General features: G+C 52.7%; 1 protein-coding gene across 2 annotated transcripts; it reads left to right on the top strand.

Annotated features, from left to right (window-relative positions):
* The first annotated feature begins 6015 nt into the window (after positions 1 to 6015).
* On the top strand, positions 6016 to 15227 carry CA7 (carbonic anhydrase 7). 2 transcript variants are annotated; one of them, XM_038538748.1, is made up of 7 exons: positions 6016 to 6173; positions 8645 to 8842; positions 11940 to 12058; positions 12881 to 12976; positions 13077 to 13139; positions 13667 to 13822; positions 14454 to 15227. In XM_038538748.1, the coding sequence occupies exons 1-7, from the start codon at positions 6134 to 6136 to the stop codon at positions 14574 to 14576; spliced, it is 795 nt and encodes a 264-aa protein (XP_038394676.1). In that variant the 5' UTR covers positions 6016 to 6133; the 3' UTR covers positions 14577 to 15227. The 2 variants fall into 2 exon arrangements, with proteins under 2 accessions (XP_038394676.1, XP_038394677.1); XM_038538749.1 differs by lacking the exon at positions 13077 to 13139.
* Positions 15228 to 15446: the final 219 nt, after the last annotated feature.

The raw sequence follows: 15446 nt of genomic DNA, 5'->3' as shown, positions 1-15446 counted from the left end.
TGCTCTGTGCAGTCATGGTTGCATGAAAGGAAACGTCCCCAAATTTGATGGGGGAAAGTCATAATGCCTATGAAGAAATGGATGAATTTGACAAAGGTTTGTGTTGGTGGAGTCTGAAAGATACAGCACAGCATCAGTTTCCTAGAACTGCTGTAACAAAGTACCACAAACTGGGTGGCTTAAAAGTATAGACATGTCTGGACACCTGGCTGTCTCAGTCAGTAGAGCATGAAACTCTTGATCTTGAGGTTGTAAGTTCAATCCCCATGTCAGGTGTAGAGGTTACTTAAAAATAAAATCTTTAAGAGGAAAAAATTATTAAAAAAAAAAAAAAAAAAACAGGGATCCCTGGGTGGCGCAGCGGTTTGGCGCCTGCCTTTGGCCCAGGGCGCGATCCTGGAGACCCGGGATCAAATCCCACTTCGGGCTCCTGGTGCATGGAGCCTGCTTCTCCCTCTGCCTGTGTCTCTGCCTCTCTCTCTCTCTCTCTCTGTGTGTGTGTGACTATCATAAATAAAAAAATAAAAATTAAAAAAAAACAAAAAACAAAAAAAAAAAAAAAACAAAAAAACCTACAGAATTGTATTGTCTCAGAGTAAAGCTCAAAGTCTGAAATCAAAGTGTGGGCAATATGTTACCTCTGCAGCCTAAAGAGAAGAATCCCTCCTGGCCTTTCTAGCTTCTGGCAGTTGGCTGGCAATGCTCGACTTACAGCTGCAACATTTCAGTCTCCGCTTCCATCATCACATGGTAGTTAGTCTCTCAAATCTCTGTCTGGATCTCTTCTCAAGAGGACACCAGTCACAATGGATCAGGGCTCACCCCAATGGCCTCATCTTAACCTGACCTCATCTGCAAAAACCCTGTTTCTAAGTAATAGCGCATTCACAGGTGCTAGGGGTTAGGACTTCAGCGACTTTTGGGGGGAACCCAAGTCAATCCATAATAGCGTGTAAAGGTGCCTTTGCTGGATCTGTGAAGGTTGATTAGACAGAAACCTTGCCACCTGAGAACTGAGGGCCCATCGATGCCTTTTTCCCATTGTGGAGGACAGAGAATCAGACTAGGTATCAAATTAGGAAACCATGACCTCATTAAGTTAAGCCATTAGTTTTCAAGTGTGATCCTGGACCAGCAGCATAGCATCATCATCACCTCTGAACTTGTTAGAAATGCAAATTCTGAGGCCCCCTCCCAGACCTGCTGAATCAGAAGCTCTGGGGGAGAGGTCCAGGGAATGGTTTTAATAAGCCCTCCAGGTGATTCTGATGCACACTCGAGTTTAATAACCACTGACCTTGGGATCCCTGGATGGCTCAGCGGTTTGGCACCTGCCTTCAGCCCAGGGCCCGGTCCTGGAGACCCGGGATTGAGTCCCACATCAGGCTCCCTTTATGGAGCCTGCTTCTCCCTCTGCCTGTGTCTCTGCCTCTCTCTCTCTCTGTGTGTGTCTCATATGAATAAATAAATAAAATCTTAAAAAAATATATAACCACTAACCTAGCCCAACCCCTCACACAAAACAAGTGGGAAAGCAGCCCCATAAGTACAATAGTGCCCCTTTTACTGAGCGCTTACTATCTTCCAAGCAGATCCTTGCCATGCATCATGTCATTTTGTGCTCACTCAATGCATTAGATACTGTTGCTCACCCATTTCGTAGACCAGAGAGCAGAGACTTGGTGAGGTGAGTAAAATTCCAAAGCCTCACAGCAACTAAAAAGATGGTACAAGGATTAAGAAACAAACTCCCCAAGGGATCTGGCCAGATAGACTCCAGCTCAGATCGATTATTTTACCTACTCAAGTTGGTCTTGGTTGGGGGAGACTGGATCCTTGGGCTCCCAGGCAGTTTGGGGCTACCTCTGCCCTGAAAGAGCTTACAATATGTGGAAACCAGCCAGAAAGAGTGAGTCATGACCCAGTACACCCTCCCTGGCCTCCATCGCTATCTCTCCCTTCCTGCCCTTGCCTATCGTAGCCCTTCTCATGCTGGTGCTCTTTGGCCAATTTCTTGTCTTTCTCCCTTACCACTCCCCTGAGGCAGGTGTGGCTCTATAATGTTTACATGCCTGGCCCAGAATGTGGCATACTAAGTCTTCAATAAATGCGAGTCGAATGAAAGAATAAACTTTGGAAACTACTTCCACCTTACTTTCTCATTTTCAAATGCCTTACTGGCAATATGTATATCTTTGGATTTGGTGATTCCACATTTAGCAACTTGCCCCAAGAAAATCATCAGACATATACACACGCACATACAAAGATGTATAAGAATGTTCACTGTAGTGCTATTTACAATAGTGAAAACTAGAAACAATCCATACATTAGAGTACTGTGGAATCATTAAGTGTCAGGCCCTCTGAGGCTGATCAAGCAAGGAAATGCTTACCATAGGGCATTAGGTAAAACAAACAAACCAACCAACCACTGGTCACAAAGCTACACATGTGATTCTGATTGTTTTTTCAGTACTACTAATACATATCTAAAAAAGTCTGGCAGATGGTCACTGAAATGTTAATACTGTTGATTCTTAGGTAAAAATATGACCAGTAGTTTTAATTTATTTTCTGTGTTTTTGTGATTCTTCCAAGTTTTCTGCAATGGATAGGTTTCACTATTATAATTGCAAAAGGAATGTTTGGGGTTCTAAATGTGCCCAACAAAACTAAGGAAAAGGGGAAAGAATAGAGGTTCTAGGATCTGAGGAGTACATCCTTGACACCAGGAGTTTCACAGACATCATGTTACCTGACCATCCTATTAGCCTTCTAGACTCTCTATTCCCATTTTATAGATGAGAAGACAAGTTCAGAGAGGTAAAGTAATTTGCCCTGGGTCAGTCACATCCACTCCACATATGCTGGGAGCCACATCTGGGTTTAGTCCATCCCACTGTATGTACACACATACATGCATACTTGGAGTGGAAATGTTTTTTAAAAAATATAACAAGCTGTAATTTTGAGTTTAGAGTCTCTAGGCTACAGAGCTTCTGGCCTGGCCTGTGGACCCTGTGTATCACATACAGTGACAGAGTCACATCTAGTGCATATAATGCTATTTGTTGGAACAGCATTTAGACATCTGTTGTCTCAACCAATAATCACAGGGTCTTCATGAGGTGGGCAGGGCAGGGACCATCCCCTCATCACCTTGAAGAGCAAAGACATTGTCCCTGCGAGAGGAAGTGAGATCTGCTCAAGGTCACTTGATGAATGAGATATGGTAAGCTGTTCCTGCCCTCCTCCCCCAGCCCTTCATCATAGCCCTCACTCCCACCTACCCCTCCTGTGGTCCCCCTCCCTTATAAATGGGTGAAATCCAAAAGCCACTAATGCCAGTGAGACCAAAGAGTAAACTTTGGGTCAGTGAAATCAATTCATTTACAGAGACAGCACATAATTGAGACAGGCGGCGCCTGAATTGGGGATATCGGTTTTCCCAAATTGACCCAGATGGGCTGCTGGGGCAAGGGGGCTTCCCCTGAAATGGGCAGAACCAGGCAGAGTGCATCAGCTCCTCTCACCTGCCTGAGTGCCCAGCACTCCAGGCCCTGGAGAAAATTGCTGAAGATGGAGTGCAGGAAGGAAAGAATTAGACCAACTTGTTTTTGGTTGTTAAAGAGGTAAGAGTTTCTTTCAGTAGGTACAAAAGAGTAAGCAGTAGTGTCCTTCTCACCCTCATTCCCCGCATCCTCTCCCACCCTTCCTGTCTCCCAATCTCCTTCCTGGAGGCAAACACTCTCCCAAGCTTCTCTTATGTCCTTCCAGAGAAAGTCTTGCATATATGCAAATGACAATCAAATTTAAAATCCACTTCCTCCCCCTCTCCATGCTTTGAGACATGTAGAATAAGGGACTCAGCAGCCCTGGATTTTTATCTTTGCTCTGTCACCGTGTTCCCTAACTCAACTTCTTTGAGTCTTCCTTTCCTTATTTGTAAAAAGGGGGCAAAAATCTGCGTAGGGCTGCTGTGCAGATGAAATTGGATGCAAAATGATACGCATAATTCTGACTTTTTGTATTAAATACTATAAACAAATATGGAATATTTGAAGGAGAAGTGGATCGATGAAGTCGATACACTTGGGCCCCCTCCCCAGACCCTGAAATGTTACCACTCCTCCAGGAGAAGGATGGCTGCCTTCTCTAGGACTGAGCAAGCCTTTGTTTTTTGTTGTTGTTGTTGTTCTTTTTAAAGATTTTATTTATTTATTCATGATAGAGAGAGAGAGGCAGAGACATAGGCAGAGGGAGAAGCAGGCTCCATGTCGGGAGCCCGACGCAGGACTTGATCCCGGGACCCTAGGACAGCGCCCTGGGCCAAAGGCAGGCCCCAAACCGTTGAGCCACCCAGGGATCCCCAAGCCTTTGTCTTCTAGGTCTTCGGCTGCCAGTTCTGGCTTAGACCTGGAGCCTTGACAAGGTTGCATTCTCTGTCACATGCTGATCTTGGGGGCCCCATCCCCTGAATCTCTATCATAAGTCTCTTGCCCTACCTGACAGTAAGGGAGTCTTCCAGCTTCTGGGTAAGAGAAGGGCATCTAGGCAGAGCTGGGAAGTCACTGACCAATCTTGGCCTAGCCAACCAGTTGTCAATTAATCTCCACAACTCTAACTCGAGGAACTGAGGTTCAGAGCCTAGAAAAGGGGAACTGAGATAATTGCAGAGATGTAGGAGAGTCAGCCAGATAAGATGGCAGATTCCTTTAGAAGATCAGCCAAGAGCAGGTCCTGAAATAGTCTCCTCTGGTCAAGGTCAAATGGCCCTTCACCTCCTGTCAAGTACAGGGCCATGGGTGGGATCATTTGTTTGTCCTACCATCCACTCATCTATTTGTCTTCCCCAAACTGCCTGCTGAGGCCTAGACAGACACAAGCCCTATCCTTGGCACAAGGCCACATCCTAAGATGAATCAGATTGGGCGGTCTGATGCCAGTGGGTAGAAGACAGAGGACGCACCCAGTGAGGAGGGCACAGAAAGGACCAAGGCTCGAGGTGGGAAAATGTTGGGCCAAGGCAGGCAGTGAGGTTGAGTAAAGGGTGGAGGGCCTGAGCTCCCAGCAGGTGTGCCAAAGGTCATGGAGAGGCAAGGAGAGGAAGGACAAACCAGCAGGCTGTAGGAGGACAGGCAAGGAGCCCTGGAGAGAAGTAGGAGCCATGGGGAGAAGAAGAGGGTGGGAGTCAGGGTCTCAGATTTGCTTCTGTGAGGCAGTCAGCTCTTGACCATCTATCTTCATGCCCACTGCTACTTCCTCCCCATTCCCCCTTTGGGGCCAGGGGTTTGGATGGCCAGTCCTGTCCCCTCTCCTACCCTAGGCTCCTAGACCCCAGGCCTAACTGCAGGCCTCCTGCCCCCAGCTCCAAAAGAAAAGTGGTAAAGAGCACAGTGTCCAGAGTGAGACCAACTGGGCGTTAATCCTTTGCGTGCTGCACAGATTGTTTTACCTCTCTAGGCTTCACCCCTCTCTCTGTGAAAGAGGGCTCTTGGCCGTACCACTCAATGTCCAGGGTAGCTAAGAGAGTTAGATGAAAGGAAGGACCCAAAGCTTGGCCCAGCACCTGCCACAGTGTCTGGCTCCAGTTCTAAACACTTGAGGGTCAATGCACTTTGCAGTTTAGAGGGGACTCTCCAGTCCCAGAGGACTCAGAACCCAGAGTCCAGATACCGGGTAACGGGACTTGCGGCTCAGGCACAAGCCCCGGGATGGGATGGGATGGAATGGGATGGGATGGGATGGGATGGGATGGGATGGGATGTGGAGAAACCAGGGTAGTCCTCTGCACAGTACAGTTCAGAGCCTGTACACGTGAAAAGGAGGGAGAGTCGTCCAGCCGGGCGGGGGAAGGGAGGTGGGGAGTAGGGGAAAGCTTTAGGTCCCCTGAGTCCCCATCTGGACACCACTCTGGGGTTCAACTGGCCTGCGGGCGGGCGGGGGCGGGGCACCGCCGGCCTCTTTCGCCCTGCCGGGGGTTGGGGGGCGGGTCCCCCGGGAACTGCTCCTCCCGCGCGCCGCAGCTTTAAGAGGCTGCTCGGCGGCAGCGAGCGGGGCCGGAGCCGCAGCCGGAGCCAGCGGAACTGAGCGGCGCAGGCAGGTGCAGGGCTGCGGGTTCAGGAGCGGCATGACCGGCCACCACGGCTGGGGCTACGGCCAGAACGACGGTAGGCGCAGACCCCGGCGGCCCGACCCTGGAGCCAGGGGGCTCTCCCGGGCCGCGAGCCCCTCCCCCCGGGCCGCCCCCAGAAGCCGGGCTGCTGGCCCGGCCCGAGCGCTGGCTGCCCGGCTGCTGGCCCAAAGTCCGCGCTGCGACTCGGCCCGCGGGCCGCCGGGCAGCCGAGCGCGCGTCCTGCCGCCTCCTCCGCGCAGCCCCCCCGGCCGCGCTCGCCCGCCCCGGACGCGGCGGTCACCGCGGCGGGCACCGGGCGAGGCGGTCCGGGGGGCGAGGTGGCCCGGCGGGCGCGGGGTGCGCGGGGCGCGCGGGGCGCGCGGGGCGGGGCGCCGAGCGCGGGGGGCTGGGCGGGGAGCGCGCACGGCGTGTGGGGGGACCTCCCGGGAGCGGGGCTCCGCCGGACAAGGGCGCGGGGTCCCCGGGAGAGTTTCCCCGCCGAAGCGCCGGAGCTCCGGTGTCAGCAGGTACGTGAGGGGAGGAGGGGTTCGGGGGAGCACGCGTGTGTCTGGGTGTCTCCATCGAGCACGGTGTCTGAGCACGTCCTGGTGGGAAGCGTGGGAGCGCGTAGCCCACATCAGCCTCCTGGTCTCACTGGGAAAATAGCTCGCTGGTCCTGCCTGGTTTCCTTAGGATGCAGAGGAAGGGCGAAGAGAGCCAGGTGGCTTCAGTGTGGGTCTGGGGCAGGTCAGTTACCTTTTGGGCTTTTTTTTACCAAGCCGGGGTGGGGGTGTGCGGTAAGGGCTTCCCGCTTTCCATCAGGTGGACAGTGAGGACCAAGGTCCGTGCAGCCAGAAGGAAATCCCAGGCAGGGTAGGTGGACGTGTGGAGAGTCCGCCAGGGAAGTGCTGGTGAGAGGAACAGCGCTCATCTCCCCTTTCCTGGGGAGAGGTAGTCAGTCTCTGAGGGCGAGGGGAGCTCCTGTGCTAGTCTGGGGGTTAGGAGGTTGCGGTGGGCCAGAGGGAGCTAGGGAGTTGCTGTGATGTGTCTGGCTGCCTCTGGGACACAGGGACACAGGAGCATATTTTGGAGGGGAGACACCCCCTGCCCCCAGATCTGGGCATGAAAAAGCTGGAGAGGTTGAGGAAAAGACAACAGAGATCAGCAGAGTTGGAGAGAGAGGAAGAGAAGGGGCAGATTGACAGAACCCAGAGATCATCTTCCCTCCAGCACCTGCTCTGAGCTAGTTTCTGGGTGCTTCCTCCAGAATCTCGGTCCCCTGACTCTATCCTCTGCTCGTCCTGCCCACCAGCTCTGAGCATACAGTATCCTCTATGGCCGGCCACCCTCAGGCCACTGCCGCTCACCCAGCCAGCCCCGGGTCATTCATTCTAGGGGCAGTGAGGGAGGGAGGGACAGAGGATAGAGGTGCCGGCATGCGGCATGCTCACAGGACTTCAAAAATAACCCAGTGGGTCTGGGCCACGATTCTGAGTCATCCATTGGGGACACAGCTCTGTCGGCACCTGCTGCTGTTTTCTCAGGAAAACTTAAGAAGCCAAAAACGGGGAGAAGCACCAGCCGGCAATAGCTCTAAAAATAGGTTGTATCTCAGGATGTTCCCCAGGGAGATGCCGAGCCTTTCGGCTGCAGATGGAGCCTCTGGGAGGCAGGTGGTGGGCGCTCGTGGGTGTGCACGCAGGTGTGTGTGTGTATATGTGCTTCACAAGCATGTGTTTTGCTATAGTCTTTCATTGCAGACCTGGGTTTGCAACAGGGAGTGTTTGTGCGTGATGGTGCATGTGTCAGGTGTAGTCGTCAGGATTTTGTGTGTGTGTTTGTACACGTTTTTTACTGGGCCCTGCCACTCTGGGCCTGATGAACTCAGGTCACTGTGCATCTATGTGTGCGCACATGAAATTCTCGATAGATCTGTAGGCATGTGCCTGGGGAGGGCAGTTGTGGCTGCCTATGCACATGCTATATGTTTATACCCGTACCCAAGTTTGTGTGTGTGTATGAGTGCGCGAGTGCGTGAGAGCACATGCATATGCATGAACGGCCCTCAGTTCATCTGTGAAACAGGGATCATGATGGTTTCTGCTTCACAATGTGATTGTGAGGAGCAAGTGAATGTCACAGAGCCAAAGCTAGGTTGACTTTATCTTTTATTATTATTATAAATACCAACACCAATGTGCTCAAGATGTGGGAAGAGGCCAAATACCTGGTAGGGCCAGGTCAGGGACTTCAGAGGCCTGGGGCCCTCTGTGAGCGTGTATTGGGAGTTGGGGAGGAGTCACTGCCTAGCACCGCCCCTGGGCTTGAGGCTATACTGTGCTCCATTCCATTAATTAGCTCTCTAGGCCTCCTGTCACCTCTGGGAGGAGAGTTTTAGTGAGGCCATTTTGCAGCTCCACAGCAGGGGCTAACATCTGAAGGGTTACCTCCATCCCCCATGGGCGTCCTCTGCCTACAGCACAGAGATCCAAGCTAGCCTGAGCCCTTCCCTCTCCACACCTGCAGGCCCCTCACAGTGGCACAAGCTGTATCCCATTGCCCAAGGAGACCGCCAGTCACCAATCAATATTGTGTCCAGCCAGGCTGTGTACTCACCCAGCCTGAAGCCACTGGAGCTTTCCTATGAGGCCTGTATATCCCTCAGCATCACCAACAATGGCCACTCTGTCCAGGTGGACTTCAATGACAGCGATGACCGAACTGGTAAGTGGTCCTTGCCAGAGGCTGGCTCTCCTTTCACTGGGGTAGGCTCAGGAAGGGCAGCATGCTGTGGTGGGGAAAGAAGGCTCCACCTCTCACCAACTATGAAGCCTTGTGCTGAGCCTCAGTCTCCTTTCGCATAAAATGGGAGTGATAAGACCCTCTTTTCCTCTCTAGGGTCATAGGAAGGAAAAATGAAAAATGGAAGTGATGTGTGTAGTGCTGGCATACAGCAGATGCTCAAGAAATGCAAATTCCCTTCCTTCTCTTTCATTTACTGCTTTAGGTCAGGTTTGTTTTTACTCCAGGCCCTGTCACTGACCTACTGTGTGGTGTGATCTGGCCCAGCCCAGCAGAGAGAAGAGCACCTAAGTGTTCTGTGTGTGGGGTCCCTTGCTAGGGTCTGGGTGACTCTCTCATTCCTCTCAAGAACCCACCTCTAAGATGAGCAAGCAGAGACTCAGTGAGCTGGGGAACACCAAAATCGGCCTGGTCACTCTCCAAAGGTCTTCTCTCCCACACACCCACAACCTCAGGATTCCAACCAGTTTGGGCCACAGAGAGGCCAACAGGAACCTCTATCTGTTTACCCTGCGTTAAGAGTCCAGGTTCTTTCAAAATAAATTCCTAGACAGAAGCCTCAGGAGTGCTCCTCAGTGAAGAGATTTTGTCCTTATGAATAGTCCTATGAGGGAGTAAAGCAGGGCTAGGAGGGAACCTGCTAGAGTTTCTGGTATAAGGAAGTAACTGGTACTCTGCTCCTCTCTACCTCTCCATACACACACACCGAAAGCACACAAGGGCATTTAAGTTTCAAGTAGAAAATCAAAATGTAGAGAAGCAGAGGGAAGCCAGAGAAAAATGATCTTAGTTCCTTAGCCCTGAGTTCCCTGGTAGGCTAGGAATAAAGGGAAAGAGGATCAGCTATAGTTCTTGTTGCAGAAGGCAAGAAATCCAGCAGAGCCTCAGAAGACAGCCAACATTTTCCCATACTGAATTTTTTTTTAAAGATTTTATTTATTTATTCATGAGAAACAGAGAGAGAGAAGCAGAGACACAGGCAGAGGGAGAAGCAGGCTCCATGCAAGGAGCTCAATGTGGGACTCCATCCCGGGTCTCCAGGATCAGGCCCTGGGCTGAAGGTGGCGCTAAACCTCTGAGCCACCTGGGCTGCCCCCCATACTGAATTTTTATTTTGTATTATTTATTTTTTTTAAAGATTTATTTATTTATTTATTTATTTATTCATTCAGTCATTCATTCATTCATGATAGACACAGAGAGAGAGAGAGAGAGAAGCAGAGACACAGGCAGAGGGGAGCCCGACGCGGGACTCAATCCTGGGACTCCAGGATCACACCCCAGGCCGAAGGCAGGCGTCAAACCACTGAGCTACCCAGGGATCCCCCATACTGAATTTTTAATAAAAATTCTCACCCAGAGCTTTTTTTGGGGTGGAGGTACATGGAGCTCTTAAGGACCCTAAATGACTGTCTATAAAGGAGTTTTCATATGACTACCTTTTAATAGCCTTCAAAGGGCACTGAGGGTTCAATTCAGTAGCTTAGTGAAGGCCATTGTCATTGGGAAGTGGGGAGGCAGCCCAAAGAGGCATGCCTCTGGATCACCGATCCAGTGGTTTACTTTGAGGTCTGGCTGGGGCTCCCTCTTCTACCAGAATACCCAGGTTTGAGGGGTCAGCAAGTCAGCAAAAAGAGAGTAGGCTTGGAAGTGAGACAGTTGGGGCTCTGCCGCTCACCAGCCTGGGACTTTGGGCAGGACACCCGCTTTTCTGAGCTTCAGCCATACATCTGTCCAATGGTTCTACTCAAGGACACATTGGGGGTTGATGCTAGCAGAGTGCTGAATACATGTGGAGTGCACAGCGAATGGTAGTATATTCTGTGGTCAGGACAGAGGGAGAGGGCTACAGAAGCCAAGCTCAAGGGGTTAGGTGGGAGTTTACTCCCTGAGAGACCACACTGCAGCATCCCAGGTGCAGCATGCTTAGAGGGGTGGGCCCCCACAGATCGTATCAGGGAGCTCAGCCTGCCTCTCCAGGATGGCACAGCCTGATTGGGCCCCTGCCCTGGCCACCCTTCCAGACTCCCTTTGTCAACCCTCCAACAATGCAGTGGACAGACCCTGCTTCTCAGTTAAGGCCAGGTAGCAAGGAAGGGCCTTTGGACTGTTCGGTTATCCTCTTCCTCATGGGATGCACGAGGGGCAAGACCCTGCCCAGGTCACCCATCCTGGAAGGGCCTAGTGGAACTCTGAGCCTAGGGCCGTCACCTGATCCAGGGGCTCACATTCAGGTCTCACTGGGGCTCCCTCCATTGCCATATCCCTTTCAGCTAGAAATTCAATCAGTCCCAGGAGGCCCTGTGCATGGCCCCAGCTCAGTGGGTGTCAGGGTGACAAAGTCACGAAACTAGCACAAGGAGAGATCTCCAAAGAGGCCATGGGAGATGGCCACATCTCAGGTGTGGGCCCTTAGGAGCTGTTCCCTGGACAACACCAGGTCCGGAGAAGGCTCAAGGTTCTAGGAAGACAGTGTGACCTGGTGAGTAGGGGCTTGGGTTCCAGACTGAGGAAGGAGATACAGGCTTAAATCCTAGTTCAGTGTCTTGCTGTGTGACCTTGGCCAAATGCCTTGCCCTCTCTGTGCCTCATTTTCCTCCATTGTAAAATAGAGATAACAGTAGATCCTGTCCCTTATGACTTCTATAAGGCTTCTAGAAGGACTAAACAAAAGAATCCTTCCAGTTTAGCCCTGGGCCAAGGAACCAGACAGGAGAGGCTTCTTGTTAGTGGTAATGGGGGCCTGGGAGACAAGTTCCCAGCTTCCATGCAAAAATGGGGAGGGTGGCCAACCCTGTCACTACCTGTGCCACCTGCAGGCTGCCAGGATTCCTGCCTTGGCCCTGCTAAGGGCCCAGGGGACTGAGTGAGAACTGACCCAAGCCCAGTTAACCCAATTAATTTTCCAAATGAAAACTTTATCCCCCTCCTGAACACTTGCTTGGTCCTGGCACACCCACCTGCTGGGCCATGTGGAATCTCTCGCATCAAATACTCCATACCCGCCTTCTCCCCACAGCGGTAACTGGGGGGCCCTTGGATGGGCCATACCGGCTCAAGCAGCTCCATTTCCACTGGGGCAAGAAGCACAGTGTGGGCTCAGAGCACACAGTAGATGGCAAGTCGTTCCCCAGCGAGGTAAGGGCCCTCTACCTGAATCGCTTTACTATTTGGGGAAGGACGGGGATGTGAGGGTACCTGGTGTGGGGCTCTGGAAAGGGTAAGGAGGAGCATCCAGGGGGTTTGGGAGAAACACACCTCCCACCACCACCATCCAACAACCCCCTTCCCCCCGCCCCAGCAGCACAAGATCTTCCACCGGAACTCTGCCCACTGTTAGCTGGGTCTCTGTGTCCAGAAGGAGTTTTCGGAAGGATAAGCCCAGTCCCACCACATGCTGGCTAACAACCCTTTAAGGACTGAGCCTGGCATTCAAGGCCCTGCATGAAGCATGAAGTGGCTTTGCCTGGCCTCCTCTTTGCTTGACCTCTCCCCATATGACCAGCATGATGGATCTCCTGTCCACACTTAGCTCTTTTAAACCTCCAAGCTTTTGCCTGTGCCATTTTGTCTGCCTGGGGTGCTTTTCCCAAGGGTTCCACCCGATAACCACCTGAGTCATTCTCCGGACTCAACTGCAGGCACCACCTCCTCCAAGGTGGGTCACACAAAGGGAGGGCTGTTATCTATTTCATAGTTCACTGAGGGCTGAGCCGGAGCCAGATTGCTCTTTGGGTCACCTGGGGCGCAGGGAAGGGTTGAGCCCAGAGTGGTGTGGATGCTATGTGTGGCCACTGGGGGCTCCACTGGAGACTCCTCTGAGCTCCCCCAGAGGCCTGGGAGGTTTAACAACCTTACCCCTCTTGCAGAGGGGCCAGGAGTCTAGTGGGAGTGAGGGAAGCCTGGCTCTGAGCTCTCATGGCTCCTTAGAGGCGCTAAGCACTGGCCTTGCCTCTGTAGCTACACCTTGTTCATTGGAACGCCAAGAAATACAGCACCTTTGGGGAGGCAGCCTCAGCACCGGATGGCCTGGCTGTGGTCGGCATCTTCTTGGAGGTAAGGGGTGGTAACTGGGGCTGAGAGGGCAGGAAGCCTGGCACTGCCCCTACTTCCAAACATGGTGGGTGCTGGGCTCACACTACCCTTTCCCTGACAGACAGGGGACGAGCACCCCAGCATGAACCGTCTGACAGATGCGCTCTACATGGTTCGGTTTAAGGTGAGATCAGGGGTCTGTGCCCCAGACCCAGAGCAGCCTGGTGGGAGGGAGGAAGAGACTGGAGCGTAGAGTGGGTCCATCCACTGCTCCAGTTTGACAGCAAACCCTCGCTGAGCTGAAGGGCGCAGGTTAGCAGCTGCAGTGCCCTGCAAATGACGACTCTTCATCAGAGTCAGTGGCCTCACAGAGTGCCTGGCACACAACCCGGTTGGATATAGGATTGATAAGATGTTTCCTGTGTTAATGGCCACCCTACAGGCAGCTAAGGTCAGTCGAACGAAATGGCAGAGACAGAACACGGACACCAAAGAGCTGTAGGAGCCATGGTTTTACATACTGGCAAACAGGTAGACAGGACCCAGTCCGAGCTGAGAGATGGCATCTGGTATCACAGACCTATGCCCACAATTTGCATCCGTGGGCCAAGGAAAAGCCTAAATCCTGCTGACAGGAAAGAGTGGGGAGGATGCTGGTCTGGTCCTAGTGGCAGGTCTGTGCTGATCCTGGCTTTGCCTGCCCTGCCCTAGGGAACTAAGGCCCAGTTCAGCTGCTTCAACCCCAAGTGCCTCCTGCCTGCCAGCCGGCACTACTGGACCTACCCTGGCTCCCTGACCACGCCTCCCCTGAGTGAAAGCGTCACCTGGATCGTGCTCCGGGAACCTATCAGCATCTCTGAGAGGCAGGTGAGTCCTCCCAGAACACCACATGGGATGGGAGGTTATGGCACTTAGGGCCCATCCCAGGGAGTGTGATTCTCCCAACCAGCAAGCTACAGCTTATGGTCCTCCCATCAAGACTCCCATCTTTTGCTGATAAACAGTTAGATTCCTTTTTTTCAAAAAGTAGGCTCCATGCCCAATGTGGGGCTTGAATTCATGACCCTGAGATCAAGAGTTGGATGCTCTACCGACTCAGCCAGCCAGGTGCCTCCTCCTCCTCCTTTTTTTTAACATTAGATTCTTAGTTGAGAGTTCTCTTGATAGTCATTAGAATCTAACCACAGGCTGAGAGGGGAGATCCCTGGAGCCTGGGACCACCCCTACTGTGTTAGAATCTGAATCCTGCATTTGTTGAAAAGTCTTAGCTAGATGGAATTGGAACTGCAGCTGGCGGAGCAGGGACCAGCTTCAGAGGCCCTTTATTGGGCCAGTAGCTGGGGTCAGAGAACGAGTGGGCGGAGGAGTGGGAAAGGACCTAGGAGCAAGAGGAGGAAGAGGTAGAGCTGTTGGCAAGATAGGCCAGATGGTGTGTCTGACAGCAGAGAGGACCCCAGCACCTGCGTTGTGCCCTGAGTATCTCCTCTGCCTTCTCAAGATGGAGAAGTTCCGGAGTCTGCTTTTCACCTCAGAGGAGGATGAGAGGATCCACATGGTGAACAACTTCCGGCCGCCGCAGCCACTGAAAGGCCGTGTGGTCAAGGCCTCTTTCCGGGCCTGAGCTGCCTGTCTGCCCAGCCGGCCACTAGAGCACCATTTTCCCAAGGGCTTCCACGTCAGCAGACACCAAACCATCCAAGGCTCCCTGCCTGGGGGGGTGCTGTGGACCCCCCCTTCAGCTGGCTTGCTCCTTGGCCAACCTGGAGGATTCTTGATGGGACCCTCAAGTCGGGGGATACCCGTCAGCCGGGGACAGGAAGGACAGGAGCTGAGCATGGTCTAAGCCTGAGGTTACCTCTGCCCTCCAAGACCCAAAGGCCCCTGGGAACCTCCTCCCGTCTTCCCCACTGGCAGTGGCAGCAGCCCCACCCCAAGCTCACACTGTGATGGACGAGACCGAGCTCTCTGGGGCAGGCGGCTGGCATTGCCAGAAAGACTCAAGCAATAATTAGAGGTGGGCAGAGCTGCCCTCTCGGCGTTACCTCTTCTGCGGGCCTCCGCCATGCACGCACCTCACTGCCGGGCCATTAAAATCAGCACCCAGTCTGCTGGAGATGACATGGCCTTTTCCCTCCAGCCATCTGCTGCCATGGGCAGACACTGGCTACAGCTTATGTAGTATCTTCCCTCATCCCCACCCAGCCACCAAAGCCACCACATGACAATCCATCCATGCAATGATTAATAAACTCATCTATTCATGCAACAAATACCCACTGAGTGCCTGTGCTACGTCACGGACTGTTCTAGCATTGGGGGAATGGACGGAGGTAAGTCAAGCAGAGTATGTGGGGAGGGACATGGGTACTGAGCAGATGAGGCTTATCTAGAGGGCCAGGCCATGGGAGCAGCAAAAAGGGAGGGAGCTACCTTGTCTGGCGAATTAAAGTAAATCCCAGCCAGCATTCCAAGGCAGAGAGAAGGGACCAGC

The sequence above is a fragment of the Canis lupus genome, chromosome 5 (assembly GCF_011100685.1).
Source record: "Canis lupus familiaris isolate Mischka breed German Shepherd chromosome 5, alternate assembly UU_Cfam_GSD_1.0, whole genome shotgun sequence".
Classification (NCBI taxonomy): Eukaryota; Metazoa; Chordata; class Mammalia; order Carnivora; family Canidae; genus Canis; species Canis lupus.
Note: the sequence above shows the minus strand (reverse complement) of the source record. Positions and strands in the feature narration are given on the sequence as shown.